At 55.2% G+C, this 25,456-nt stretch overlaps 1 protein-coding gene across 4 annotated transcripts in view; it reads left to right on the top strand.

The window, feature by feature from the left end:
• DHX34 (DExH-box helicase 34) overlaps nucleotides 1–23,360 on the top strand; it is a 34,398-nt gene extending 11,038 nt beyond the window's left edge. For all 4 annotated transcript variants that reach the window (XM_032169336.2, XM_058424851.1, XM_032169337.2 and 1 more), the window contains 12 exons: nucleotides 2,044–2,261; nucleotides 7,201–7,375; nucleotides 13,384–13,577; nucleotides 14,245–14,346; nucleotides 16,163–16,405; nucleotides 16,626–16,799; nucleotides 17,167–17,284; nucleotides 17,822–17,928; nucleotides 20,491–20,766; nucleotides 21,595–21,771; nucleotides 21,978–22,116; nucleotides 23,068–23,360. In XM_032169336.2, the coding sequence (XP_032025227.1) occupies nucleotides 2,044–2,261; nucleotides 7,201–7,375; nucleotides 13,384–13,577; nucleotides 14,245–14,346; nucleotides 16,163–16,405; nucleotides 16,626–16,799; nucleotides 17,167–17,284; nucleotides 17,822–17,928; nucleotides 20,491–20,766; nucleotides 21,595–21,771; nucleotides 21,978–22,116; nucleotides 23,068–23,201 (2,057 nt within the window). In that variant the 3' untranslated portion in view covers nucleotides 23,202–23,360. The remainder of the gene's footprint in view (nucleotides 1–2,043; nucleotides 2,262–7,200; nucleotides 7,376–13,383; nucleotides 13,578–14,244; nucleotides 14,347–16,162; nucleotides 16,406–16,625; nucleotides 16,800–17,166; nucleotides 17,285–17,821; nucleotides 17,929–20,490; nucleotides 20,767–21,594; nucleotides 21,772–21,977; nucleotides 22,117–23,067) is intronic.
• The last annotated feature ends 2,096 nt before the right edge of the window (nucleotides 23,361–25,456 follow it).

The following is a 25,456-nucleotide window of genomic DNA, read 5'->3' as shown; positions in this document are numbered from 1 at the left end:
CTGGAAGACAATGTGTGGGGCCATGGACCAATGGCAACATCTTAATTTTTCTCACACCTTCCAAGCCTGCTTCTGCCCTGGGGCCTTTGTACTTACTGTTATCTCTGCTGAGAGCAGGTATCCACACAGGCGAGGCCCTCACCTCATTTCAGGGCCCGCATAAATGTCCCCCCGTCAGACCCATACTGTCCACTTTATCTAAGAGATATCCCCTCCTTCTCCACTGTTGCTTCTCGTATGAGGGGGATTGGCATTCTGTGTTGTTGTTGTTGTTGTTGTTGTTGTTTTGAGACGGAGTCTTGCTCTGTTGCCAGACTGGAGTGCAGTGGTGCAAGCTCCGCCTCCCGGGTTCAAGCGATTCTCCTGCTTCAGCCTCCCAAGTAGCGGGGATTACAGACATGCGTCACCACACCCGGCTAATTTTTATATTTTTAGTAGAGATGGGGTTTCACCATGTTGGCCAGGCTGGTCTCGAACTCCTGACCTCAAGTGCTGCCTGCCTCAGCCTCCCAAAGTGCTGGGATTACAGGCTTGAGCCACCACGCCCAGCCCGGCATTCTATTTTATGTGCTGCTCTGTTTGCTCACTTTCTGTCTTCCTGACTGGAACGTTCGCTGGGAAGTCAGCATAGCATAGTATTTGGAGACACTGGAGCCTGCCTGGCCAGGTTTAGTGCTGGCTGTGTGGCTGGGGTCATGTGACTGACACTTCATGTATCAGTTGGCTCATCTGAAAAATGACAATGACAGGCCGTCCCGGCTGGGCACGGTGGCTCACACCTGTAATCCCAGCACTTTGGGAGGCCGAGGCAGGCAGGTCACTTGAAGTTAGGAGTTTGAGACCAGCCTGGACAACATGGTGAAACTCCGCCCCTACTAAAAATACAAAAATTAGCCAGGCATGATAGTGCGTGCTTGTAGTCCCAGCTGCTCAGGATGCTGAAGTGGGAGAATCACCTGAGCCCAGGAAATCGAGGCTGCAGTGATCTGTGATTGTGCCACTGCACTCAAGCCTGGGCAACAGAGCGAGACCCTGTTTAAAAAAAAAAAAAAAAGAGAAGTTAAAAAAATAATGTCTGCCAGGTGCTGTGGCTCACGCCTATAATCCCAGCACTTTGGGAGGCTGAGGCAGGTGGATCACCTGAAGTCAGGAGTTCAAGACCAGCCTGGCCAACATGGTGAAACCCCGTCTCTACTAAAAATACAAAAATGACCCGGGCATGGTGGCGGGTTCCTATAATCCCAGCTACTCAGGAGGCTGAGGCAGGAGAATCGCTTGAACTCAGGAGGCGGAGTGAGCCAAGATTGTGCCATTGCACTCCAGCCTGGGCAATAAGAGCGAAACTCCATCTCAAAAAAAGAAAAGAAAATGTTAAAAAAGGTTGTTCTGACACTGGAGGAAATATGGTGCTCTGTTCAGTCCTGTGAGACTAGGGCCTTTGTTTAGCTCATTGCTGTTCCCCTAGTGCCTAGTGCAGTGCCTGGCATATAGTAGGTGCTTAATAAGTATTTATTGGATAAATGAACCTCTGAAGAAACAAAGACTTGGGAAAATAAATGAAAAGATGTGTGAGTGAAAGGCTGGGTGCAGTGGCCCACGCTTGTAACCTCATCACTTTGGGAGGCTGAGGCAGGCAGATTGCTTGAGCCCAGGAGTTTGAGATCAGCCTGTGAAACCCCGTCTCTGCAAAAAATTAGCCGGGTGTGTTGGCGTGCACCTTTAGTCCCAGCTACTCGGGAGGCTGAGCTAAGAGGATCATCGCTTGAGCCTGGGAGGTTGAGACTGCAGTGAGCTGTGACTGAGCCACTGCACTCCAGCCTAGGAGACAGTGAGACCCTGTCTCAAAAAAGAAAAAAAAGATACGTGAGGAAATGAAAGAATAAATGAACAAAATGTCAGAGTTGGGCCCAGAATAAGCCCTCAGTTAGCATTAACAGAATAAAGGAGTAAGTGAGGGTGTTGGTGAGTGGCTAGAGCCAGGCGCGTGGCCAGCCGCACGTGGCTGCCACACACAGACTCCCTTTCCTCATTGCTCCCATCCAGGGAAGGTGAAGGAGATGAGCTACGACCCGCAGGCCAAGCTACAGCGGCTGCAGGAGTTCTGGATCAGTCAGGCCAGCGCAGAGCAGCGGAAGGGCCGGGCGGGCCGCACAGGCCCCGGAGTCTGCTTCCGCCTCTATGCCGAATCGGACTATGATGCCTTCGCCCCCTACCCCGTCCCGGAAATTCGGAGGGTGGCCCTGGACTCGTTGGTGCTGCAGGTGAGGCACGGGCAGAAAGGGGACTATATCCTAACTGCTGGCACAGGGAGGAACCTGGGAGGCCTATTTTATTTTATTTTATTATTTTATTTTATATTTTATTTTATTTTTTATTTTATTTTATTTTATTTTTTATTTTATTTTATTTTATTTTATATTTTATTTTATTTTATTTTATTTTATTTTGAGATAGGGTCTTGCTCTGTCACTCAGGCTAGAGTGCAGTGCTGTGATCACGGCTCACTGCAGCCTCCATATTACAGGCTCAAATGATCTTCCTACCTCCACCTCCCAAGTAGCTGGCACCACAGGCACACACCACCACGCTTGGCTACCTTTTTTTTTTTTTTGAGATGGAGTCTCGCTCTGTCACCCAGGCTGGAGTGCAGTGGCGCAATCTCGGCTCACTGCAAGCTCCGCCTCCCAGGTTCACGCCATTCTCCTGCCTCAGCCTCTCCGAGTAGCTGGGACTACAGGCGCCCGCCACCACGCCCGGCTAATTTTTTGTATTTTTAGTAGAGACGGGGTTTCACCGTGGTCTCGATCTCCTGACCTCGTGATCCGCCCGCCTCGGCCTCCCAAAGTGCTGGGATTACAAGCATGAGCCACCGTGCCCGGCCTTGGCTAACTTTTAAAATTTTATTTATTTATTTATTTTTGAGATGGAGTCTCCCTCTGTCACCCAGGCTGGAGTGCAGTGGCGCGATCTCGGCTCACTGAAACCTCCGCCTCCCAGATTCAAGTGATTCTCCTGCCTCAGCCTCCCGAGTAGCTGGGACTACAGGTGCACACCACCACGCCCAGCTAATTTTTTGTATTTTTTTTTTAGTAGAGACGGGGTTTCACTGTGTTAGCCAGGATGGTCTTGATCTCCTGACCTCGTGATCCACCCGCCTCGGCCTCCCAAAGTGCTGGGATTACAGGCATAAGCCACTGTGCCCGGCCTAACTTTTTTTATTTTTAGTAGAGATCAGGTCTTGCTATGTTGCCCAGGCTGGTCTCAAACTCCTAAGCTCAAGTGATCTTCCCACCTTGGCCTTCCAAAGTACTGGGATTACAGACATGAGCCATTGTGCCCGGCCAGCCAGGAAGCATTTACATAGGACCGAACCCCAGAGGGTCAGGGTCGGGAAGGATAGGGCTAGCCAAGCCACTGAGGGGAACCCATCCCGTCCAAATGTCAAAACCCTTGTTGAGGGGAGAATTGTTCCTTAAATCCACAGGGTCAGCTGGGCATGGTGGCTCACACCTGTAATCCCAGCACTTTGGGAGGCCAAGGCAGGTGGATCACTTGATATCAGGAGTTTGAGACCAGCATGACCAACATGGTGAAACCAGTCTCTACTAAAAATACAAAAAATTAGCTGGGTGTGGTGGTGTGCACCTATAATCCCGGCTACTCGGGAGGCTGAGGCAGGAGAATTGCTTGAACTCGGGAGGTGGAGGTTGCGGTGAGCCGAGATCACGCCACTGTACTCCAGCCTGGGCGATGGAACAAGACTCCATCTCAAAAAAAAAAAATTTCCATAGGGTCAAAGGAAGAACCAGTGACTCAATCAGAATGCTTTCAGCTGTAACAGGAAACCTAGCAGGAAAGGGCTTTTAAAACCAGGGTTTCTCAATACATTTTATGTCATGATTTGTATCTCATTTGTTAATTTAGCATAGGTTAGACTGCCATGACAAATACACATGGTCACGAATGGCCAACAGCGGAATGGTGGTTTACAGGTTGGCAGGCAATTTTCTTTATTCAGGGACCCAGGGTCCTTCACTCTTGTGGCTCTATAATCTCCCCAGGGGCTTCTCCTGCATATGTGTCCAGCCAGCCAAAGGGTCAAGGGCGTGGGAAGTGAGTACAGGAGGGTTTGCGGGTCGAGCCTGCAAATGGTGCACTTGCCTTGCACTCACCACTCCTGGTCAGTCCTCAGTCTCGTGGCCACGCCCAACTGTGAAGCAGGCTGGGAAGTGTAGTCCTTGTGCTCAGGAACAAAAGGAAAAGGAAAGTTGGGAGCAGCTGATGGTGTCTGCCACAGGCTCACGTGCGGGTGTAGCACAAACCAGTGGCCTTCCTGCAGGAGGTGCACACTATTTTCTATTCTGTTTGATTTCATCTTTTAAAAAGAAAAAAATACTGGTGCTGCCGGGCACAATGAGTGACTCATGCCTGTCATCCCAGCACTTTGGGAGGCTGAGGCAGGAGGATTGCTTGAGGCCAGGAAGTCGAGACCAGCCTAGGCAACACGGTGAGGCCCTGACTCTACAAAAAATTTAAAAATTAGCCCGGTGTGGTGGCACACACCTGTGGTCCCACGCAGGAGGCTGAGGCAGCAGGATCGCTTGAGCCCAGGAGTTCGAGGCTGCAGTGAGCCTTGATTGCATCACTACACTCCAGCCTAAGTGATAGAGCAAGACCCTGTCTCATAAAAAACAAAGTCCATGGGGTAGGTAGTCTTACCCTAATTTTTGGACCAGAAGAAGGATGCAGAGAGAGATAAAATATTGCCCCAGGTCACACATCTGGCAAGTAGTAGAGTCAGGGCTCCATCTGAGGCCACCAGGCGTCAGAGCCTGCTTCGTGAGTGGCCACTGGCTCCAGGCACAGTGGGCGTCACCTCCTCCTCCTTTACCATCCGGAGGCAGAAGCAAGGAACTGCCCTTCTCTGTGGGTCTAAGTTTTAAGGCCACAGGAACATTTTCTAGAAGCCTCTGGCCAGTCTCTCATCTTCTCTTGTCAGCAGAACCGGGTCATGTGTGTTCACCCTAGGCCCAGCAATTATCTAGGGTTGTGGCATTGCCTGAGTTGATCAGAGCAGTGTCTCAGCCCCAGCTGCATACTGGAAACACCTGGAGAATTTTTAAAAACCCATGCCCTGCCCCCTGCCTCTTTAAATTGAGCTTCTAATGTAAAGGTTATTTATTTATTTTTGGGACAGAGTCTCACTCTGTCACCCAGGCTGGAGTGCAGCGGTGTTAGCTCACTGCAACCTCCGCCTCCCAGGCTCAAGTCGTTCTCCTGCCTCGGCCTCCCGAGTAGCTGGGACCACAGATGGGTGCCACCAGGCCCAGCTAATTTTTGTAATTTTAGTAGGGAGTTTCACCATGTTGGCCAGGCTGGTCTTGAACTTCTGACCTCAAGTGATCTGCCTGCCTTGGCCTCCCAAAGTGTTGGGATTACAGGCATGAGCCACCCGCACCCTGCCTATAAAGGTTTTTAAATGAGTATTGGGTGAACTCCTAGACGGCATCAAGGCTTGGTCAGCAGGGGGGAAGGAGCAGCAGCTGCTTGCAGGTGGACGCCAGAACTTGTAGTGCCCTCGGATCAAAGCCAGGCGAACAGACTTCTCTGAGCTTCCTTCTCACTCTCTGGCTGTCACATGAGCTGCCTTGCCAGCCTCTCCTTCTTCCAGTCACCAGAGAGGTGCTGTTTGCTTACGTGTGCCACGCCAGGCCCCGGGGTAGACATATGCTGTCACTTAATTCTCCCCACCTGCTGCCTGCCTGGGCTGCTGCATTAATTGGGATTCTTTTGGTTGCAAGTGAGAGAAATAACAACTGAAACTATTGCAGGCAGAAAGGGGGATCTTACCATTTTGTGCATTTGTGAGGCAGCATGTCTAACTTAGGAACAATCCAAGAATTTCTCCATCTGCTGTAGATGGGCCCATTTCCAAAAAATGGACAAAGTCAAAGGTCACAGCAGTTCTGGGTTAATAAGATAGGCTTCCATCCTGGCCACAACCAGAGAGGATGCTGGGAATGCCCTTCCTGGCTCCAGTCTCATGGAAGGATTCTGATTGGTCCAGCTCAGGTCATGTGCTTCTCCTCCATGGTCAGGGTCTGGAGCAAGATGTGCTAGGCAGACAGATACAGAGACAGCAGCCCTCCTTGCCTGCCTCTGCACAGTGGATCTTGACATTGGGAATTTTATTTTATTTTATTTTATTTTTGAGATAGAATCTCACTCTGTGGCCCAGGCTGGAGGTGCAGTGGTGCAATCTCGGCTCACTGCAACCTCCGCCTTCCAGGTTCAAGCAATTCTCCTGCCTCAGCCTCCCATGTAGTTGAGATTACAGGCACTCGCCACCACACCTGGCTAATTTTTGTATTTTTAGTAGAGATGGGGTTTCACCATATTGGCCAGGCTGGTCTCAAACTCCTGACCTCAAGTGATCCACCTGCTGCGGCCTCCCAAAGTGCTGGGATTACAGGCATGAGCCACTGTGCCTGGCTGACACTGGGAATTTGAGATGGAGTCTCGGTGTATTGCCAGGCTGGAGTGCAGTGCAGAGGCGCGATCTCGACTAACTGCAATCTGCACCTCCTGGGCTCAAGCGATTCTCCTGCCTCAGCCTCCCGAGTAGCTGGGATTACAGGCATGCGCCACTACTAATTTTTGTTTTTTGTTTTTTTTTGAGACAGAGTCTCACTGTTGCCCAGGCTGGAGTGCAATGGCACGATCTCGGCTCACTGCAGGCTCCGCTCCCTGGGGTTCACGCCATTCTCCTGCCTCAGCCTCCCGAGTAACTGGGACTACAGGCGCCCGCCACCACGCCCGGCTAATTTTTTGTATTTTTAGTAGAGACAGGGTTTCACTGTGTTAGCCAGGATGGTCTCGATCTCCTGACCTTGTGATCCGCCTGCCTCGGCCTCCCAAAGTGTTGGGATTACAGGCGTGAGCCACCGCGCCCGGCCTTAATTTTTGTATTTTTAGTAGAGACGGGGTTTCACCATGTTGGCCAGGATGGTCTCGAACTCCTGACCTCAAATGATCCGCTTGCCTTGGCCTTTCAAAGTGCTGGGATTACAGGCGTGAGCCACCACGCCTGGCCAACACTAGGAATTTTAAAATGTCATGAATTTGTGATCTCTGAGCCCCCCTGTGCTGCACGGTGGCTCTTGTGTTCCCCAATATTGGGGGTTTTGCTTCTCATTCTAGATGAAGAGCATGAGTGTGGGGGACCCCCGAACCTTCCCCTTTATCGAGCCCCCACCACCAGCCAGCCTGGAAACCGCCATCCTCTACCTCCGGGACCAGGGGGCCCTGGACAGCTCAGAGGCCCTCACACCCATTGGGTCCCTGCTGGCCCAGCTGCCTGTGGACGTTGTGATTGGTGAGTACCCACCCCCCTCGTGATCACTCAGGGCACCAGGAGCGGGTATGGGCACAGCTCACTCTCTGAGTGGCCTGGGGGCAAGTCTCTTTCTTCCCTGGGTCCAGTTCATTTATTCACTCTTCGCTGAGCCAGGCACTGTTCTAGGTGCTGGGCATATAGCAGTGGACAGAACAGAACAAATCTCTGGCCTCAGGGAGCTGACATTTTGGTGAAGAAGACCAGCAACAAATTAGGACAATAAGGAAAAGGCATAGTAGATCAGATGGTGCCTAGTGTTCTGGAGAGAAGAAACAACGGGGTTGGGGAATGGGGAGTTGCAGTTTATAATACAGGCCTCATGTATAAGGCAGACCTCACGGGGAAGGTAACATCGGTGCAGAGAAATGGAGATGAGGGCTAGGAGCCATGCAAATACTGGAACATGCTTGCCCGCAGAAGTCGAGAAACATGGCTGGCACAGTTGCCCACACCTGTAATCCCAGCACTTTGGGAGGCCGAGGCAGGTAGATCACGAGGTCAGCAGTTCGAGACCAGCCTGGCCAACGTGGTGAAACCCTATCTCTACTAAAAATACAAAAATTAGCTGGGTGTGGTGGCATGCGCCTGTAATCCCAACCACTTGGGAGGGTGAGGCAGGAGAATTGCTTGAACCTGGGAGGCAGAGGTTGCAGTGATGCAGTGAGCCGAGACCATGCCATTGTACTCTAGCCTGGGCAACAGAGCGAGACTCCATCTCAAAAAAAAAAAAAAAAAAGCAAAAACAAACAGGTGAGATTCATTTTGATAAAATAGCTGATTTAACCTAATATACCTAAAACGTCATAATTTTAACATAATCAATATAAACATTTTTGCAAGATTTTATGTTATTTTTTACCATACGACATCTTGGAAATCTTGGTTTGGACTAGCCATGTTCAACTGCCCATAGCTATGTGTGGCCAGAGGCGGCCGTATTGGACAGTGCAGATGGAGCATGAGGGCGTTCGGGCAGTGGAAACAGCCAGTACAGAGGCCCTGTGGGGGCACATGCCTGCTGCTACGGGAACAGTGAGGAGCCCCGTGTGGCTGCAATGGAGTGAGAGGGAGAAGGCGGGAGATGTAACCAACAGTCCCATTATTCATTCATTAAATACTTTTTTTTTTTTTTTTTTGAGACTGAGTTTCGCTGTTGTTGCCCAGGCTGGAGTGCAGTGGTGCCATCTCAGCTCACCACAGCCTCCACCTCTTGAGTTCAAGCGATTCTTCTGCCTCAGCCTCCCGAGTAGCTGGGATTACAGGCATGCGCCACCATGCCCAGCTAATTTTGTATTTTTAGTAGAGCTGGGGTTTCTCTATGTTGGTCAGGCTGATCTCGAACTCCCGACCTCAGGTGATCTGCCCGCCTTGGCCTCTCAAAGTGCTGTGATTACAGTCTTGAGCCACTGCTCCCGGCGCATTGAATGTGTGTATATATATATATATACACACACACACACACACACACACACACACACACATATATACACACACATATATACACACACACACACACACACACACACATATATATATGTATATGGTTTTTTTTCTTTTTGAGATGGAGTCTCGCTCTGTTGCCCAGGCTGAAGTGCAGTGGTGCGATCCCAGCTCATTGCAACCTCTGCCTCCTGGATTCAAGCAATTCTTCTGCCTCAGCCTCCTGAGTAGCTGAGACTGTAGGTGCCCGCCATCATACCTGGCTAATTTTTGTTTTGTTTTGTTTTGAGACAGAGTTTTTGCTCTGTTGCCTAGGCTGGAATGCAGTGGTGTGATCTCAGCTCACTGCCACCTCCTGGGTTCAAGCAATTCTCCTGCCTCAGCTTCCTGAGTAGCTAATATTACAGGCTCACGCCACTATGCCTGGCTAATTTTTGTATTTTTAGTAGAGATGGGGTTTCATCATGTTGGCCAGGCTGGTCTCCAACTCCTGACCTCAAGTGATCTGCCCACCTCAGCCTCCCAAAGTGCTGGGATTGCAGACGTGAGCCACCGTGCCCGGCCAGTATTTTTTCAGTAGAGAAGGAGTTTCGCCATGTTGGTCAGGCTGATCTCAAACTCCTGACCTCAAGTGTTCTGCCTGCCTCCCAGAGTGCTGGGATTACAGGCATGAGCCACTGCGCCCGGCCAATATTTGTTTTTTAGTAGAGACAAGGTTTCGCCATGTTGGCCAGGCTGGTCTTGAACTCCTGGCTTCAAGTGATCTGCCCACCTCGGCCTCCCAAAGTGCTGCGATTATAGGCTTGAGCCACTGCGCCTGGCCAATATTTGTTTTTTAGTAGTGACAAGGTTTCACCATGTTGGCCAGGCTGGTCTTGAGCTCCTGACTTCAAGTGATCTGCCCACTTCGGCCTTTCAAACTGCTGGGATTACAGGTGTGAGCCACAGTGCCTGGCCCATTCATTAAATAATTTTTGAGCACCTGCTCTATGCCAAGTCCTATTCTAGATGCCAGAGATACAACGGTGAATAAAACAAAACTCCTGCCCTCACGGAGCTCACATGTAACAGGGGAGATGGACAGGGGCAGATAAATGAGTGAAAACATGGAATGTCAGCTGCTGATTGCTGCTCAGGTGGATGCAGGGCGTGGTGGGCACAGTGAGGGCTGAGAGCAGTGTTAATTGGCTGTCCTGGGAGGCCTCACTGAACGGTGACATCTGGGCAGAGGCCTGAAGGAGGGGAGGGGACAGCTGTCTCTCTGGCCCTGGGTCAGGTGAGGAGCTTCGAATTAGATGGGAAGTGTTTAAGTGGAACTGGGTCCTGCATGGCTGAAGGTGGCCAGAAGATTGATCAGTTGACCTGGCGGTTCTGTGAGGATCTGGAAAGGCCAGGTCCACAGAGGTTGATGGAGACCATTTTCAGTTCCCGGCCCTCCTGATCTCAGGTCTTCAGTAGCCAGTCACAAGCAGATGTGGTGCTCCTCATCCCCATGCTGTGTCATCAGGAATAGGGCGTTAATCTTGAGGGATTTGGGGCCAGCAGACCCTGTGACCCTGTCGTTCTTGTGGCCCACCTGTGGTGCACCATCAGTGTCTCAGGCACGCACCTGACGCTGCAGATGCCACCACTAGAGGCTGGGTGTGGCCTGTGGTGTCTGGCTTGCAAGGCTGTTTCAGAGAATGTGACGCAAAGTGCCCTGGTTGCGCGTGAGTGACAGGAAAGACAGGCTCTCTCGCTTGGATTCCCTAGCACTTGGGGTCATGACAGGGCCTCCCTTGGGAGGCACAGGCAGGTGGGGTACCCAAGATCCCCCAAACACAGAAAGAAGTCTTGGCTTTTCCACAGCTCAGACCCCTCCCACCTCTCTCCTCTGCACAGCGTGTCCCCAGCTCTGCCCCGCGCCCCTCTCTTGCGGGCTCAAGGATGTCAAAACTCTTCCTCTCCCTCATTCCTGAGTCATGCTCGCCCCTCCCGGGGAGCTCCCTGACTGAGGCTTGTTCATCTTGCCCAATTCTCCTGACTCAAGACTTTCTATTTCCAGCAGCCTGCGGCCCACCATGGTAGGACCACCTGTGTGTGTGTTAACACCGTTAAAGCCCCCCATCCTTGCAGCACAGCGGGGCTTCAGTGTGGGCAGGAGGCTGGATCCGCTGGACTCAGGGCTGCCCAGGCTAAGAAGATGGTTCATTTTTGTTTTATTTATTTATTTTGAGATGGAGTTTCACTCTGTCCTCCAGGCTGGAGTGCAGTGGCATAATCTTGGCTCACTGCAACCTCCACCTCCTGGGTTCAAGTGATCCTCCCACCTCAGCCTCCTGAGTAGCTGGGATTACAGGCATGTGCCACCACACCCAGTTAATTTTTGTATTTTTTAGTAGAGACAGGGTTTCACCCCATTGGCCAGGGTAGTCTCGAACTCCTGACTTCAAGTGATCCGCCAGCCTCGGCCTCCCTAAGTGCTGGGATTACAGGCGTGAGCCACTGCGCCCGGCCTCATTTTTGTTTTGGAAGGAAACAGGGCTAGAGCAGGGAGAATCTGAACTGAGAAGCAGAAGAATGGTCTGTGAGCGCTTGCTGTGTGCCGGCAAAAGGCTCTGTGGGCTTTCCATTATTTCATCCTTACCTGCTGAGGACAGGGCCTCTGATCGCCCCCAGTGTGTAGATGGGGAAACTGAGGCTGGGCCCAGGAGGCTCCTGAGGGCATGGGGAAGCCTGGCTTTGATTGGAGGTGATGCTAAATGCCTCACACACATTATCTCCCTGAGGGCTGGGGACAGGTGCCCCCACTTTCCCTGTGGGGAAAACGAGGCTCAGAGAACCGCTGCTCTCAGGGTCACAGTGAGAACCGAGAGGCACGGATGACCCTGTGCTGGGCGTCCTCTGTGCCAGGTGGAGTTCTGAACGCTTCACAGGGTGAAACACAAGGCACCCTCTTGGCAGCCTGAGGAGAGGCCAATGCTGTTGTTCCCCTGTTTACAGATGGGGAAGCAGCGGCACGGCTAGGTGGGGCCACTTGTCCCTGGTGACAGAGCTGGGGTGTCCTGGAATAGGACAGGGGCCTGCACAGTACAGCCCCAAGCCCTGCTTTACTGCCACCTTTGTTTTATGAGGCCAGCTTTTTTTGTTTGTTTGGTTTTTGAGACGGAGTCTTGTTCTGTCACTCAGGCTAGAGCGTAATGGCACGATCTCAGCTCACTGCAGCCTCCGCCTCCAGGGTTCAAGTGATCTCTTGCCTCAGCCTCCCAAGTAGCTGGGATTACAGGTGCCTGCCACCGTACCCAGCTAATTTTGTATTTTTAGTAGAGACGGAGTTTCACCAGGTTTGCCAGGCTGGTCTCGACCTCCTGACCTCAGGCGATCCACCCGTCTCGGCCTCCCAAAGTACTGGGATTACAGGCGAGGGCCACCATGCCTGGCCTTGTTTTTTTTTTTTTTGTTTTTGAGATGGAGTTTCACTCTTGTTACCCAGGCTGGAGTGCAGTGGTGCTATCTCTGCTCACTGTATCCTCCGCCTCCTGGGTTCAAGCGATTCTCCTGCCTCAGCCTCCCGAGTAGCTGGGATTACAGGCATCCACCACCATGCCGGGCTAACTTATATTTTTAGTACAGATGGGGTTTCACCGTGGTGGCCAGGCTGGTCTCAAACTCCTGACCTCAGGTGATCTACTTGAGTCCAGTTTTGTGACAGGCACTGTGGAAAGTCAGCGAAGGTCAACAGTGGGGGCGGGTCAGACACATGACACAGACCACTACTTACAGGACAGGTGGGCAAGGGAGTCCCGCGTCAGCTTGGGTGCCCAGAACCGGGGGATGTCTAGATGCCTGCTGTGGAGCGCTCACAGCTGGAGACAGGGTTCAGCTGTCTCCAGGTGAGACTCGGCCACCCTGGGAGACGGTTCCTGCCACTTTTCCTCTCTGTGGCCTCCCCTCTGCCCCTCCTCCCCTTTCCCTGCCTCTCCCAGCCCCTGCCCCATCTTTCTCCATGTCTTCGCCTTCTGTCCCCTCTTCCTCTTCCACTTGCACCTTGACTTAAACAAAGGCGGCAGGAGAAGAGTCATCCTGTGATAGGCACAGGAGTCAGTGCCTGCCTGTGCCAGGGCAGAGCGAGAGGGACTCACTTACAGGTGACACTCTAGCGCGGAGGAGAGATGTCCACCACGATAGGTCAAAATGAGCTCCTAGAGCAAAGACCAAGCCAGGGAAGCATCAGAGCGCTGGGGGAGCGGGTTGTAAATAGCAAAGTGGGGAACTTGGTGATAGGAGTAGCCAGCGCTTAGACAGTGTCTCCTGTGTGTCCAAGGAGGCAGGCACCGGCCACCTCCAATCTACAGATGGGGAAACCGAGGCCCTTGCTCATGGCCACGTGAGCAGAAAGCACAGCACGTGGGTTTGAATCTGTCCATCTGGGTCACGAGGCCCTTAGTGGGCAAGATGGAGGGGGTGGGAGCAGAAGGGCAGGCAGAAGGGCGGGCCGGGGCCCGGAGTGGTGAGGGCTGCGCCTGTCCTGGCACCCAGGAGCCTCAGCCCCGTGTCCGCCGCTCCAGGGAAGATGCTGATCCTGGGCTCCATGTTCAGCCTGGTGGAGCCTGTGCTCACCATCGCGGCCGCGCTCAGCGTCCAGTCGCCCTTCACCCGCAGCGCCCAGAGCAGCCCAGAGTGCGCAGCAGCACGGCGGCCGCTGGAGAGCGACCAGGGTGACCCCTTCACGCTCTTCAACATCTTCAACGCCTGGGTACAGGTGAGGCTGGTGGTGGGGCCCCTCTGTCTGTCACCCTGCTCAGGGTCAAGGCCTGTGGCTCCTCCTCGTGTCCCACCCTCAGCCCCACCCTGGGAGGACCACTGAGCCCTCCGCAGACTGGGCCTGCCTGGGGAGGGCCATGTCTCCAACATCCATGCTCTCGGCTCAGGACAGCACGTGCCCAGGCCCGGGGCTGAGAGGAGCCTGGGATTTCTGAAGCACTGATGAAAACCTGTGCCATCTGGAGAAAGTCCAGACTCCTTCGGGGGGCATCTGGAGATACAGTATATGTCCCTTAAGTCCTCGCCCTAACCCTGGCCCTGTAGTGTAGTGCTGGGGACCCATCAGTGCCAAAACTACCCTGGCCCTGCCCTCCCGGGGCTCACACCCCAGTGCAGGGAGACAGACCACTGATGTGACAGTGACAACCCAGAGAGGGCTGGAATGGGGAGTCCAAGGGGCTGGGAGAGCCCAGCGGGGCATCTAACCCAGTTTGTGGGTAGTCTGGGAGGGCTTCCCATAGGAGGGGGCACTGGGGCTGAGACCTGGAAGCAGGAGAGCAGGTGTCCCTGAGGGATGCCTGTGTTGGGGCTCTGGGTGCTGGGTCAGCCCCTCCCTCCCCGTGCTGGCCGGGCCCTGACACCCTGGCGTCTGCTCCTCCACCCAGGTGAAATCTGAACGGAGCAGAAACTCTCGCAAGTGGTGCCGCCGCCGGGGCATAGAGGAGCATCGGCTGTACGAGATGGCCAACCTTCGGCGCCAGTTCAAGGTGAGGCTCGGGAGGAGGAGTAAGGCCGGCCCCACCCAGGCAGACGCGTGCAAGCACACTCCAGAACACTGCTTCCCCCTCCCGAACAGTGGTCAGACCAGAATCCCACCCTGCACCCACCTCCCCCACCACCCGGTGACCAGGCATTGGGGCAGCTGGGCAGAGCAAAGGGAGTGGAAATCCAGGAGGGCTTCCTGGAGGGGTGGACAGAGTCAGTGGACGTGCAGCATCCTTGGGAAGAGCTCACCCTCCAGACTGGGGATGCTGAGCTGGCTGTATGGGCGTGGTGTTGGAGGCAGCCTACAGTTGTGGTTGGGGCTGGCACATCTGGAACCAGACACGTCAGCCACGAATCCTGGCTCTGCCATTTCTGACAGCGTGGCCCTGGGCGTGTTACTGCTTGTCTCTGGGCCTCAGCTTCCCCTCGAAAAAAAGAGAGGATAAAAATAGCACTTGCCAGCTGGGCGTGGTGGCTCACGCCTGTAATCCTAGCACTTCGGGAGGGCGAGGTGGGTGGATCACGAGGTCAGGAGATCGTGACCATCCTGGACAACATGGTAAAACCCCATCTCTACTAAAAATACAAAAATTAGCCAGGCATGGTGGCATGTGCCTGTAATCCCAGCTACTTGGGAGGCTGAGGCAGGAGAGTCGCTTGAACCCAGGAGGCGGAGGTTGTGGTGAGCCGAGATTGAGCCATTGCACTCCAGCCTGGGCAACAAGAGCGAAACTCCGTCTCAAAAAAAAAAAAAAAAGATTTGGGTTTCTCCTGTGCCCACATAGTTCTGCAGCTTGTTTCATGGATACTCTGTGGCTGTTCTCCATCTGAGTGCAGAAAGACCTGCTGTTAGGTCCTTTTCTGTGGTTGTATCCATGGATTGAGGATAGAATAAAAGGGTTCCTGGTGTAACCCATTCTCTTTGGTTGGAGATGGGCAAGCTGAGGCCCAGAGTGGGCAGTCACCCAGCCAACACCTCTTGTACCATTTCTGGGGTCCCGGTGTCAGGGACCACAGATGCCCTGATTGTTCTGAGCATGGGTCCTGAGTTCTCTCTGGCTGCTAGAGCAGTGTTCAGGCTTCATTGGTCCCCAGATGCTTTGAGAATCTAATGGAAAGTGTGAGCCCTTTGCACACACATGTGCAGACACACACATGCATACACACACTTGCAAACACGCACACACACGCACACATACACACGCATGCACAATCTCCCATGTCCTCCATCGGTCAGGGCTCAGCAGGAAACAGGGTCCAACCAAATCGGGTCACTTGAGGAATGTTGACAAGATGTGGGCATGGGGAGGGCAGGGGTCTCAGATTTTATGGGTCACAGGCAGCTGGAGGGTCTGTTGGGTACAGATGCCCAAACCCGCCGAGCCCCCTCCACTCTCCACTTGGTCATTCTGGGATGAGGCCCAAGACTTGGCATTCCCACCAAGTGCCCAGATGCCCCAGGGCTACACTTGGAAGCACTAGTGCAGGATGCCCACCAGGGCTGTGTGGGAAAGCAGGGCCCCCCAGATCTGAGGGGCAGGTGGGGCAGTCAGCAGAGCCTGGAGCCAGCTGTGGAAAAGGCACTGGACGCGCCCGCCTGCCTCCTCCTGCCCCTGGCCCCGGCGTTCCCTCCGCCGACAGCGAGGACAGCTCTCCCTCTGGAGCAGCGATCCATGCCCAGCGCCATGCGAGGGGCTGCTCTCATTCAGCCCCCTTTGGGCACTAGCAACCCTGCCACGGGAGGGTCCCCATTTCCATACGAGTCCAGAGCCCACTGAGCCTGCCCTGAGGCCCTCACCCCTACCCACCTGCCCCTAGGAGCTGTTGGAGGACCACGGGCTGCTGGCTGGAGTCCAGGCTGCGCAGGTAGGGGACAGCTACAGTCGGCTGCAGCAGCGCCGGGAGCGCCGGGCCCTGCACCAGCTGAAACGCCAGCACGAGGAGGGCGCGGGGCGCAGGCGCAAGGTGCTGCGGCTGCAGGAGGAGCAGGATGGCGGTTCCAGCGATGAGGACCGGGCTGGCCCAGCCCTCCCAGGGGCCAGTGATGGCGTGGACATCCAGGTGGGCGCTGTGGGGTGTGGGGGTAGGTGGGTGGGGTTTACCAAGGTGGGCCTTGGCCTCTCCTGGGGGGTCCCAGGGGACATGGCCCTGTCCTCATTTCAGGAGCCGGGTTTCCATGGACGGTGCTTGGTACTAGATACCTGCAGAGCCTGGGGGTCTGCGGATCATGGTAGGAGCCCCTCAGGTCTCCTAAGACTCTGCCTCCCTGTGCTCCCCCCAGGATGTGAAGTTCAAGCTTCGGCATGACCTGGCGCAGCTGCAGGCCGCCGCCAGCTCAGCCCAGGACCTGAGCCGCGAGCAGCTGGCTCTGCTGAAGCTGGTGCTGGGCCGGGGCCTGTACCCGCAGCTGGCCGTCCCCGACGCCTTCAACAGCAGCCGAAAGGACTCAGACCAGGTGGGGCCTGTTCTGCCCCGTCCTATGTTTTGTCCTCCAACACACAAACCCTGAGTGTCTGTCCTGTGCCGGGGATGCAGTGGTGACTGAAACAACCCTGGTTCTGTCCCCATGGGGCTCACAACCCAGTGGGAGGACAGACCCGTCCCCAGACAACCCAGCGAGGACAGCTCTCCCTCTGGAGCAGCGATCCATGCCCAGCGCCAAGAGCACTATAGGAGCCCACAGGGGGCATCTGCCCCAGATTTGGAGGAGTCAGGGAGGGCTTCCTGGAGGAGGGGACCTGGGCCAGAGGGTGGAGGAGAGGCATCCTGGGCAGAGGAGACAGCAGATAGGATGGCCTGTGCTTTGTCTCCATCCTCCGCAGATTTTCCACACACAGGCCAAGCAGGGCGCTGTGCTGCACCCCACCTGCGTCTTCGCTGGCAGCCCCCAGGTGCTGCACGCACAGGAGCTGGAGGCCAGCAGCTGCGATGGAAGCCGAGGTACAGTGAGCCCAGGCGGAAGGAACCCCCATCCGGGATGTGAGGGGCAGGGATACCGTGAACTCCTGGGCCCCTCTGGCTGCGGCTCCCACACCGGCCCAGGCTGGTATTGACAGGGGCCCACAGGAGGGGAAGTTTCAGGGCCAGGCCTCCCTGGGTAGCCTTGGGTGACTCACCCCTGCTGGGCCTCACCCTCCCCATGGTGGTGATAGTCAACCTGAGCCAGTGTGGCTGTGCCCAGAGTGAGCACTGGTCAGGGGGCCTGTCCTATGGACTCTGTGAGCTCCCAGCTGAGTCCTGCAGAGGTAGGCCCCCCTGGCACCCGTGTGCATGGAAGGGTGTCTCGCTGCAGGCATGGCTGCGTGCTGGGAGTCACATTCAGATTTGGCTGACCTTCTTGTCTGAGCCAGGCCACCAAAGCCATGCCGTAAGCATATTCTTTCTACCGATGTGTACATTGACCGGGTGGGACAGGCGGGCTTCTAATGGGCCTGGGTGAGCCAGGGTGGGCCTGAGTGGTCCTCCTCAACCTTTCAGATGACAAGGACAAGATGAGCAGCAAACATCAGCTCCTCAGCTTCGTGTCCCTGCTGGAGACCAACAAGCCGTACCTGGTGAACTGTGTCCGCATCCCTGCTCTCCAGGTGGGCCTCTGCCCCACTCCGCCCCCATGCCCAGATATGAGAGCTACGTTGCCCAGGGTGGTGGGTGGGGGCACCGCGTGGGCTTGGAGGGGCCTCTTGGCACCTGGGCTGGCCGCAGGCGTCAGCCTTGGGCCGTTGCTGTGGCTGCTTTTTCTCTCATTCATGGACTTGCTCAACAGTTAATCTGCTGAGTGCCTGCTGGGTGCTAGGCGCTGTGCCAGGTGCCAAGGGTGCAGCAGGGAACCAGGCATGAAGCCCAGCCCCTGCCCTCCCGGGCTCCAGTGGCAGGGGACAGTGACAGCAGTAGCACAGTGACACCCTGAGCGACGTGTGGAAGGGTGGTGCTGGGCAATAGAGAGTAGGGTGGGGGTGAGGGTGGACACAGGGTGTGGTACAAGATAAGGCCACCTGGTGTCCCCAGGCAGAGACCCAAAGAGGAGAGCGTGTGGATCTTGGGGCAGAGTGTTCCAGGCAGTAGGGTGGCCTGCACAGAGGCTCCGAGGCAGACATGTGCTTGGCATGCAGTCAGCGGGGGGAGTGTGCAGAGATGAGGCCAGAGAGGCGAGGGGGACAGGGCCCTGGGGGCTTCTCAGCAGAGCGGGGACAGGGTCCCAGCCAGGAGGGCTGGCAGCCGCCAGGAGGGAGAGGAGGGTGTGGCCCAGGTAGAGGCTGAGGCCGAACTCAGATCATGGATGCCCTTGCATGGGCACTGGCAGCAGAGCCATGGGCCCCATGGCAGCCACTGCCCTGCCCCTAGTGCTCCTCCAGCGTCTTCATGATCCTAGGCCTGGCCTTGGAGTCCTCACGCAGCCCTGTGGGTCTCCCTTTATAGAGGGGACTGAAGCTCAGGCAGGGGCAGGGATACGTCACCTGTCTTAAGTCACACAGCGAGCACGTGGCCAAGCCAGAGCTCCCGGGTCACACTGCCCTCTCCTGCCTCCCGGCTCACTACCAGCACTCCCTGGCTTGGGTCCCAGGGAACGTGGAGGGAAGAGAGGAACCTGCGGGCTCCCAGAGCCTCAGGGTTTTGTTGACACTGTGATTGCCACCAACACCACAAAAGCCAGCTCAGCTCAGTCACTTCTGTGCGTGTCCAGAAGTGTCTCCATCCTCCGCAGATTTTCCACACCTCCCTCGAGCCCGCCTGGTGGGCCAGGCACTGTTAGTGTTCTGGGGCCAGGGGTGCAGCTGTGGTCAATGTCAACCAAACTCCCCACCATCGTGGGGCTCAGATAGGATGGTGGAGGCAGATGGTAAACCAAAAGGGTGATGCCGGGTGCTTATGTGAGCATGGGAAAGCAGGCAGCACGCAGGCCGAGGGACAGGATTGGCGACCAGCTGGGCCTCAGGAAGCAGAACAGACCTGCTACCTGAGGCGCTCTCTTCCTGCACTGGACCGCTTGTTGAGAGAATCTGGCCAGTTCACACGTGGAATCCCAGCACCTTGGGAGGCTGAGGTGGGAGGATGGTTTGAGCCCAGGAGTTCAAAGGCAGCCTAGGCAACATAGGGAGACTCTATCTCTACAAAAAATTTTAAAAAGTTAGCTGGGCGTGGTGTTGTGTGCCTGTAATCCCAGCTACTCGGGAGGCTGAGGCAGGAGGATTGCTTGAGCCTGGTAGGTCGAGGCTGCAGTGAGCTGTGATTGTTGACACTGCACTCCAGCCCGGGTGACAGAGTGAGACACTGTCTCAAAAAATAATAAGCCGGGCGTGGTGGCTCATGCCTATAATCCCGTCACTTTGGGAGGCCGAGGTGTGTGGATCAGTTGAGGCCAGGAGTTTGGGACCAGCCTGGCCAACGTGGTGAAACCTCATCTCTACTAAAAATACAAAAATTAGCCGGGTGTGGTGGCGAGTGCCTGTAATCTCAACTACTTGGGAGGCTGAGGCAGGAGAATTGCTTGGACCCGGGAGGTGGAGGTTGCAGTGAGCCAAGATTGCACCACTGCACTCCAGCCTGGGCAACAGAGTGAGACTCACCTCAAATAAATAAATAAATAAAGGAAGCAAGGAAGGAAGGAAGGAAGATGGAGAAACTTCACATTCACATAAGCAGGCAGAACATTATATGGAACCCTCCTGTACCATCCCCGGCCCCCAAACCATCCACGCATGGCCAGTCCTGCCCTTTCCTCTGCCCTGGCCCCAGCCCTGAGAATTTTCCCCAACATCTTATGAGCCACAGCACCGGTAATTACAGCGCTGACTTCCGTCCTCACAGAGGAGCATGTGCTCAGGGTCTGGGCTCTCCCTGCACGTCATGTGTGTCTGAGTGCCTGCTATCCCTCTGCCACCCTGCCTGAGAATGCAGCTGTCTCTCTCCCAGCATGCTCCCATCTGTCGCCCTGCCACCCCAGCCCCCTTCCTTGACTCAGCGGCTGCCTTGTTTATGCCGTATCCCCAGCACCCGCAGGGGTGCCTGGTACAGCGGGTAGATGGGTAGGTGGATGCCTCGCATAGACAGGGCTGGTGGGTGGGCAGGAGCCCAGCCGGGCAGGGCCTGTCTCCAACAGCGCCCTGCCCCTCACACCTACTCCCTGTCTTCTGCCCTGTCTCTTCCAGTCCCTCCTGCTTTTTAGCCGGTCTTTGGACACCAACGGTGACTGCTCCCGCCTGGTGGCCGACAGCTGGCTGGAGCTGCAGCTGGCAGACAGTGAAAGTGCCATCCGGCTCCTGGCAGCTTCCCTGCAGCTCCGTGCCCGCTGGGAAAGTGCCCTGGACCGGCAGCTGGCGCACCAGGCCCAGCAGCGGCTGGAGGAGGAGGAGCAGGATGCGCCAGTCAGCCCCAAGGAGGTGGCCACCCTGAGCAAGGAACTCCTGCAATTCACAGCATCCAAGGTACCCTCCACCAGGGTGTCCGTGCCTGCCTATGGCCAGAAGGGGCGTCTGCCACTGGGCTCGAGCCTCGGGAAGGCCTGGCTTCCCGTTCACTCCACGTGGGCACATTTGGGGGTTTTCAGGCCACAGAGGTTCAGTCACTTACGCAAGGGCACTCCACTGGTCTGGGTGGAGCCAGGATTTGATCCCAGGAGCCTGGTTCCAGAGGCCACACTACCCACTGCTGCCCTGTTTACTAAGCACCTTCTGCAAGCGTGGCTGATCCCCCCTTGCTAACAGTCAAGGATGGGCAGGGTGTGAGAGGGAAGCCCTAGGCGTCTGCTTTTGGATGGGAAGAACTGAACTGAGCAGACTTGAAACCAGCCCCCGACTCTTAGGTGGGGAGTGGAAATTGCTCCTGGTTCTACTTCATGTGGGTGGGGTGGGGAGAAGGGTGTAATTCAGGCTGACTTCCTGGAGTAGAGGGGCTTGAGGACAAAGGGGCAGGAACCCAGTGAGCCATGGAGAGGGGACCAAGGCTGACGTGCTAGGAGGAGGAGGGGGGAGGCGGCCAGACTTGAAGGTCAGACTCAAGGTCTGAATGGGGTCCCACCAGTGACAGGGGCAGAAGAGGGGCCTGGGGAAGGCAATTTAGATGGGGGTGGGTTATCAGGTATATTCTAGACAAACCCCTGGTCATGCGTGTCTGCAACCAAATTGTGATTGGCTTAAGCATTTGGCTCCCATAACTGCAAAGCCCGAGGGAGGGCTTCAGGCACAGCTGGATCCAGGTGCTTTGATGGCATCTCCGAGTCTCTTTGTCTTGATTTCCTGTCTCTTCTTCCTTAGATTCCTTACAGCCTCCGGCGGCTCACAGGGCTAGAAGCCCAGAACATGTATGTGGGACCTCAGACCATCCCAGCCACCCCCCATCTTCCTGGCCTCTTTGGCAGCTCCACCCTGTCCCCCCACCCCACCAAGGGGGGCTATGCAGTCACCGACTTCCTCACCTACAACTGCCTCACGGTGAGCATGAACCCTCCTTCCCTGAAGGTGGGATTTCAGGAAGACCCCACGCCTAACCCCACCGCCCCGTTTCACCTTAGTCCAGGGACGTGGTTCCCAAGTGGGGCCCGTGGCCCTGAGGGCTTCTGGGAAGGGTCCCAGGGGGGCACTTGGGTGGTGGGGTGGCACTTGGTGGGGGCCCAGCCCTGACAGCTGGCCTGCTGCAGAGTGACACAGACCTGTACAGCGACTGTCTCCGAACCTTCTGGACCTGTCCCCACTGTGGCCTGCATGCGCCCCTCACACCCCTGGAGCGCATCGCCCATGAGAACACCTGCCCCCAGGCCCCACAGGGTGGGCCCCCAGGTAAGCACAGGACTGTGGGGACCCGGCCACCTCTGCCTGGCCATCTGTCCATCCCATGATGGTCTCCTGTGCATGTGGGCACTTGCTAGAGCTTTGAGGACTGACAACCTCCACCCGCTGGCCCTGGCTGGTGCCACACACAGGCCTTGTCCTGAAGATCAGGAGCCCAAGGCAGGGAGGGCCTGGAGTGCCACCTCTGTCTGCCTGTCCCCTGTGGTGTCTCTGTGTTGCTGTCTTTGTCTCTCTGTGGCTATGTCTCTTGTTTTCTTTTTTTTTTTTTTTTTTTTTTTTTTGAGACAGAATCTCGCTCTGTCACCCAGGCTGGAGTGCGGTGGCGCAATCTCGGCTCACTGCAAGCTCCGCCTCCCGGGTTCACGCCATTCTCCTGCCTCAGCCTCTCCGAGTAGCTGGGACTACAGGCGCCCGCCACCACGCCCGGCTAATTTTTTTGTATTTTTGGTAGAGGCGGGGTTTCACCGTGGTCTCGATCTCCTGACCTTGTGATCCGCCCACCTCGGCCTCCCAAAGTGCTGGGATTACAAGCGTGAGCCACCGCGCCCGGCCTGTCTCTTGTTATTTTTCTCTGTCCTGCAGCTATCTCTGCGTTGGTCACGTCCACCCTGTTGTCACCCAGGGATGCCACACACTGGGGTTCAGTGGGGGAGACAGCACTGGGGCCACATGCCCCCACCCCAGGGCTGGCTCTGTCTGCCTCTCAGTCTCCATGTCTCTCCTTGTGTCTTTCTCTCTGTCTCTCTCACTGGCAGGGATGCAGAGTAAAGACAGACCTGTGTATTTTTATTAATCTGGGAAGGCTTCCTGGAGGAGGCAAAACTGAGTTCTCCAAAGGCCAGGAGAGAACCTGAGCCCCACAAGTGCCTGGCATTTGGGTGCGGGTAGATCTGTGCACTGGAACACCCACCTCACAGCCTCCTCCTTTTCTTCCCTTAGGGGCTGAGGAAGCTGCCCCTGAAACCCTCCAGAAGACGTCTGTCCTGCAGAGGCCCTACCACTGCGAGGCCTGCGGGAAGGACTTCCTGTTCACACCCACAGAGGTGCTGCGCCACCGGAAGCAGCACGTGTGAGCCGGGCCAGGAGCCCTGCCCACCTCCCTGCAGCCTGCCTGCCCTCCAGCCCAGGACTAGGGGCAGGACTCTTGCCTGAACCCCCAGCCTGGGCTTAGCCCTGTGGTCCTGTCCCAGTGCAGAGGGCCTGGAGCGTGGATTGTGAATAAAGCCTTACCTGCCGACACGCACTGTTAAGCCTGCACCTGCCCATCCAGAAATTAGCAGCTGCCCTGTTACTCCTCCCCAGGGTCTAGCTTTCCTTCTTCCTGCTGCAGGGTGCTGCCTGAGGGGTCCTGGGTAGGAGGGGCATTAGAGCCAGCAGGGACCTCCCATGTCTCCCGATTCCAGGTGCAGGTTCTTAGCACCTCCACGGCCGCTCTCTCAAGTCCATCCTCAGTCTCTGCTTCCCCTTGAAGTAGGGGGACCCTGAATTTGCCCATCCACCTGGGTCACTTTGAGAGTTGTGCAGGGGGGCTGGGGGCACTGGTGTTCACGTGGGACACAGGCTGCACCATAAGACCCACTCACAATATAAAAAGAAAAGAACAGGCCGAGCTGGGCATGGTTGCTCACGCCTGTAATCCCAGCACTTTGGGAGGCCGAGGCGGGTGGATCGCCTGAGGTCAGGAGTTCGAGACCAGCCTGGCCAACATAGTGAAACCCTGTCTCTACTAAAAATACAAAAACTTAGCTGGGTGTGGTGGCAGGCATCTTTAGTCCCAGCTACTGGGGAGGCTGAGGCAGGGGAATCGCTTGAACCTGGGAGGCAGAGGTTGCAGTGAGCTGAGATCACACCATTGCACTCCAGCCTGAGCGATGAGAGTGAAACTCCGTCTCAAAAAAAAAAAAAATCAGGCTGAGGCAGGTGGATTGCCTGAGCTCAGGAGTTTGAGACCAGCCCGAGCAACACGGTAAAACCCATCTCTACTAAAATACAAAAAATTAGCTGAGTGTGGCAGCGTGTGCCTGTAATCCCAGCTACTCGGGAGACTGAGACAGGAGAATTGCTAGAACCCAGGAGGTTGCAGTGAGCCGAGATCGTGCCATTGCACTCCAGCCTGGGCGACAGAGTGAGACTCCATCTCTAAAAAGAAGAAAAAGAAAAGAATAATAAAATCACTCAGGAGAAAAAGGAGGCATGGCATAGGAATGGAGGAGGACAACCTGTAGGTCCTACAGATGCGAAAAGGAGAAGGGAATACAATCAACAACGTGCCGCACAGAAATTCACTCATTTGAAATGGAAAAAATTATTGAAAGACACAAACTACCCAAAGCTCATTCAGGAAGAAACAGATAACGGGAGCAACTCCATTAAGGAAATGTAATTCATAGTTAACAAAGAGAACAGGCTCAGACGGGCTCCCTGGTGACCTCTACCAAACATGGAAATTATACTCGCCCATACCCACTTGGCCACAACATAGGGGAGGACGCCTCCTGACTGATGTTATGAGGCCAGCATTATCCTGCTGCTAAAACCAGGCTATGACAATGCAAGAACAGAAAACTCTAGGCCAATACACCTTATGAACATAGACACAAAAACCCTAAATAGAAGTTCAGCACATCATATTTAGCAATATATAAATACAGAGCATCATGGCCAACTGGGGCTTATTCTAAAAATGCAAGGTTGATTTAACATTTGAAAATCAATCTGATTCACCATATTAGAAACAAACAAACAAAAAAGTCTGGGCATGGTGGTTCATGCCTGTAATTCCAGCACTTTGGGAGGCCCACAAGGGTGGATCGGTTGAGTCCAGGAGTTCGAGACTGGGATGCGGAACATAGCGAGACCCTGTCTCTATTAAAAAACACAAAAATTAGCCAGGTGTGGTGGTGCACGCCTATAGTCCCAGCTGCTCGGGAGGCTGAGATGGGAAGATCACTTGGTGTCAGAAGGCAGACATTGCAGTGAGCTGAGATTGTGCCACTGCACTCCAGCCTGGGCAACAGAGCAAGACCCTGTCTCAAAGAAAAAAGTATATAAACTCCTAGTTTGGCTGGGTGCGGTGGCTCATGCCTGTAATCCCAGCACTTTGGGAGGCCGAGGCAAGCGGATCACTTGAGGTCAGGAGTTCGAGACCAGCCTGACCAACATGGAGAAACCCTGTCTCTACTAAAAGTACAAAATTAGCCGGGTATGGTGGTACATGCCTGTAATCCCAGCTACTCTGGAGGCTGAGGCAGGAGAATCGCTTGAACCTAGGAGGTGGAGGTTGCGGTGAGCCGAGATTGTGCCATTGCACTCTAGCCTGGGCAACAAG

The sequence above is a fragment of the Hylobates moloch genome, unplaced genomic scaffold (genome assembly GCF_009828535.3).
Source record: "Hylobates moloch isolate HMO894 unplaced genomic scaffold, HMol_V3 SCAFFOLD_12, whole genome shotgun sequence".
Taxonomy (NCBI): Eukaryota; Metazoa; Chordata; class Mammalia; order Primates; family Hylobatidae; genus Hylobates; species Hylobates moloch.
The sequence above is the reverse complement of the archived record's forward strand: the minus strand, read 5'-3'. Positions and strand labels throughout refer to the sequence as shown.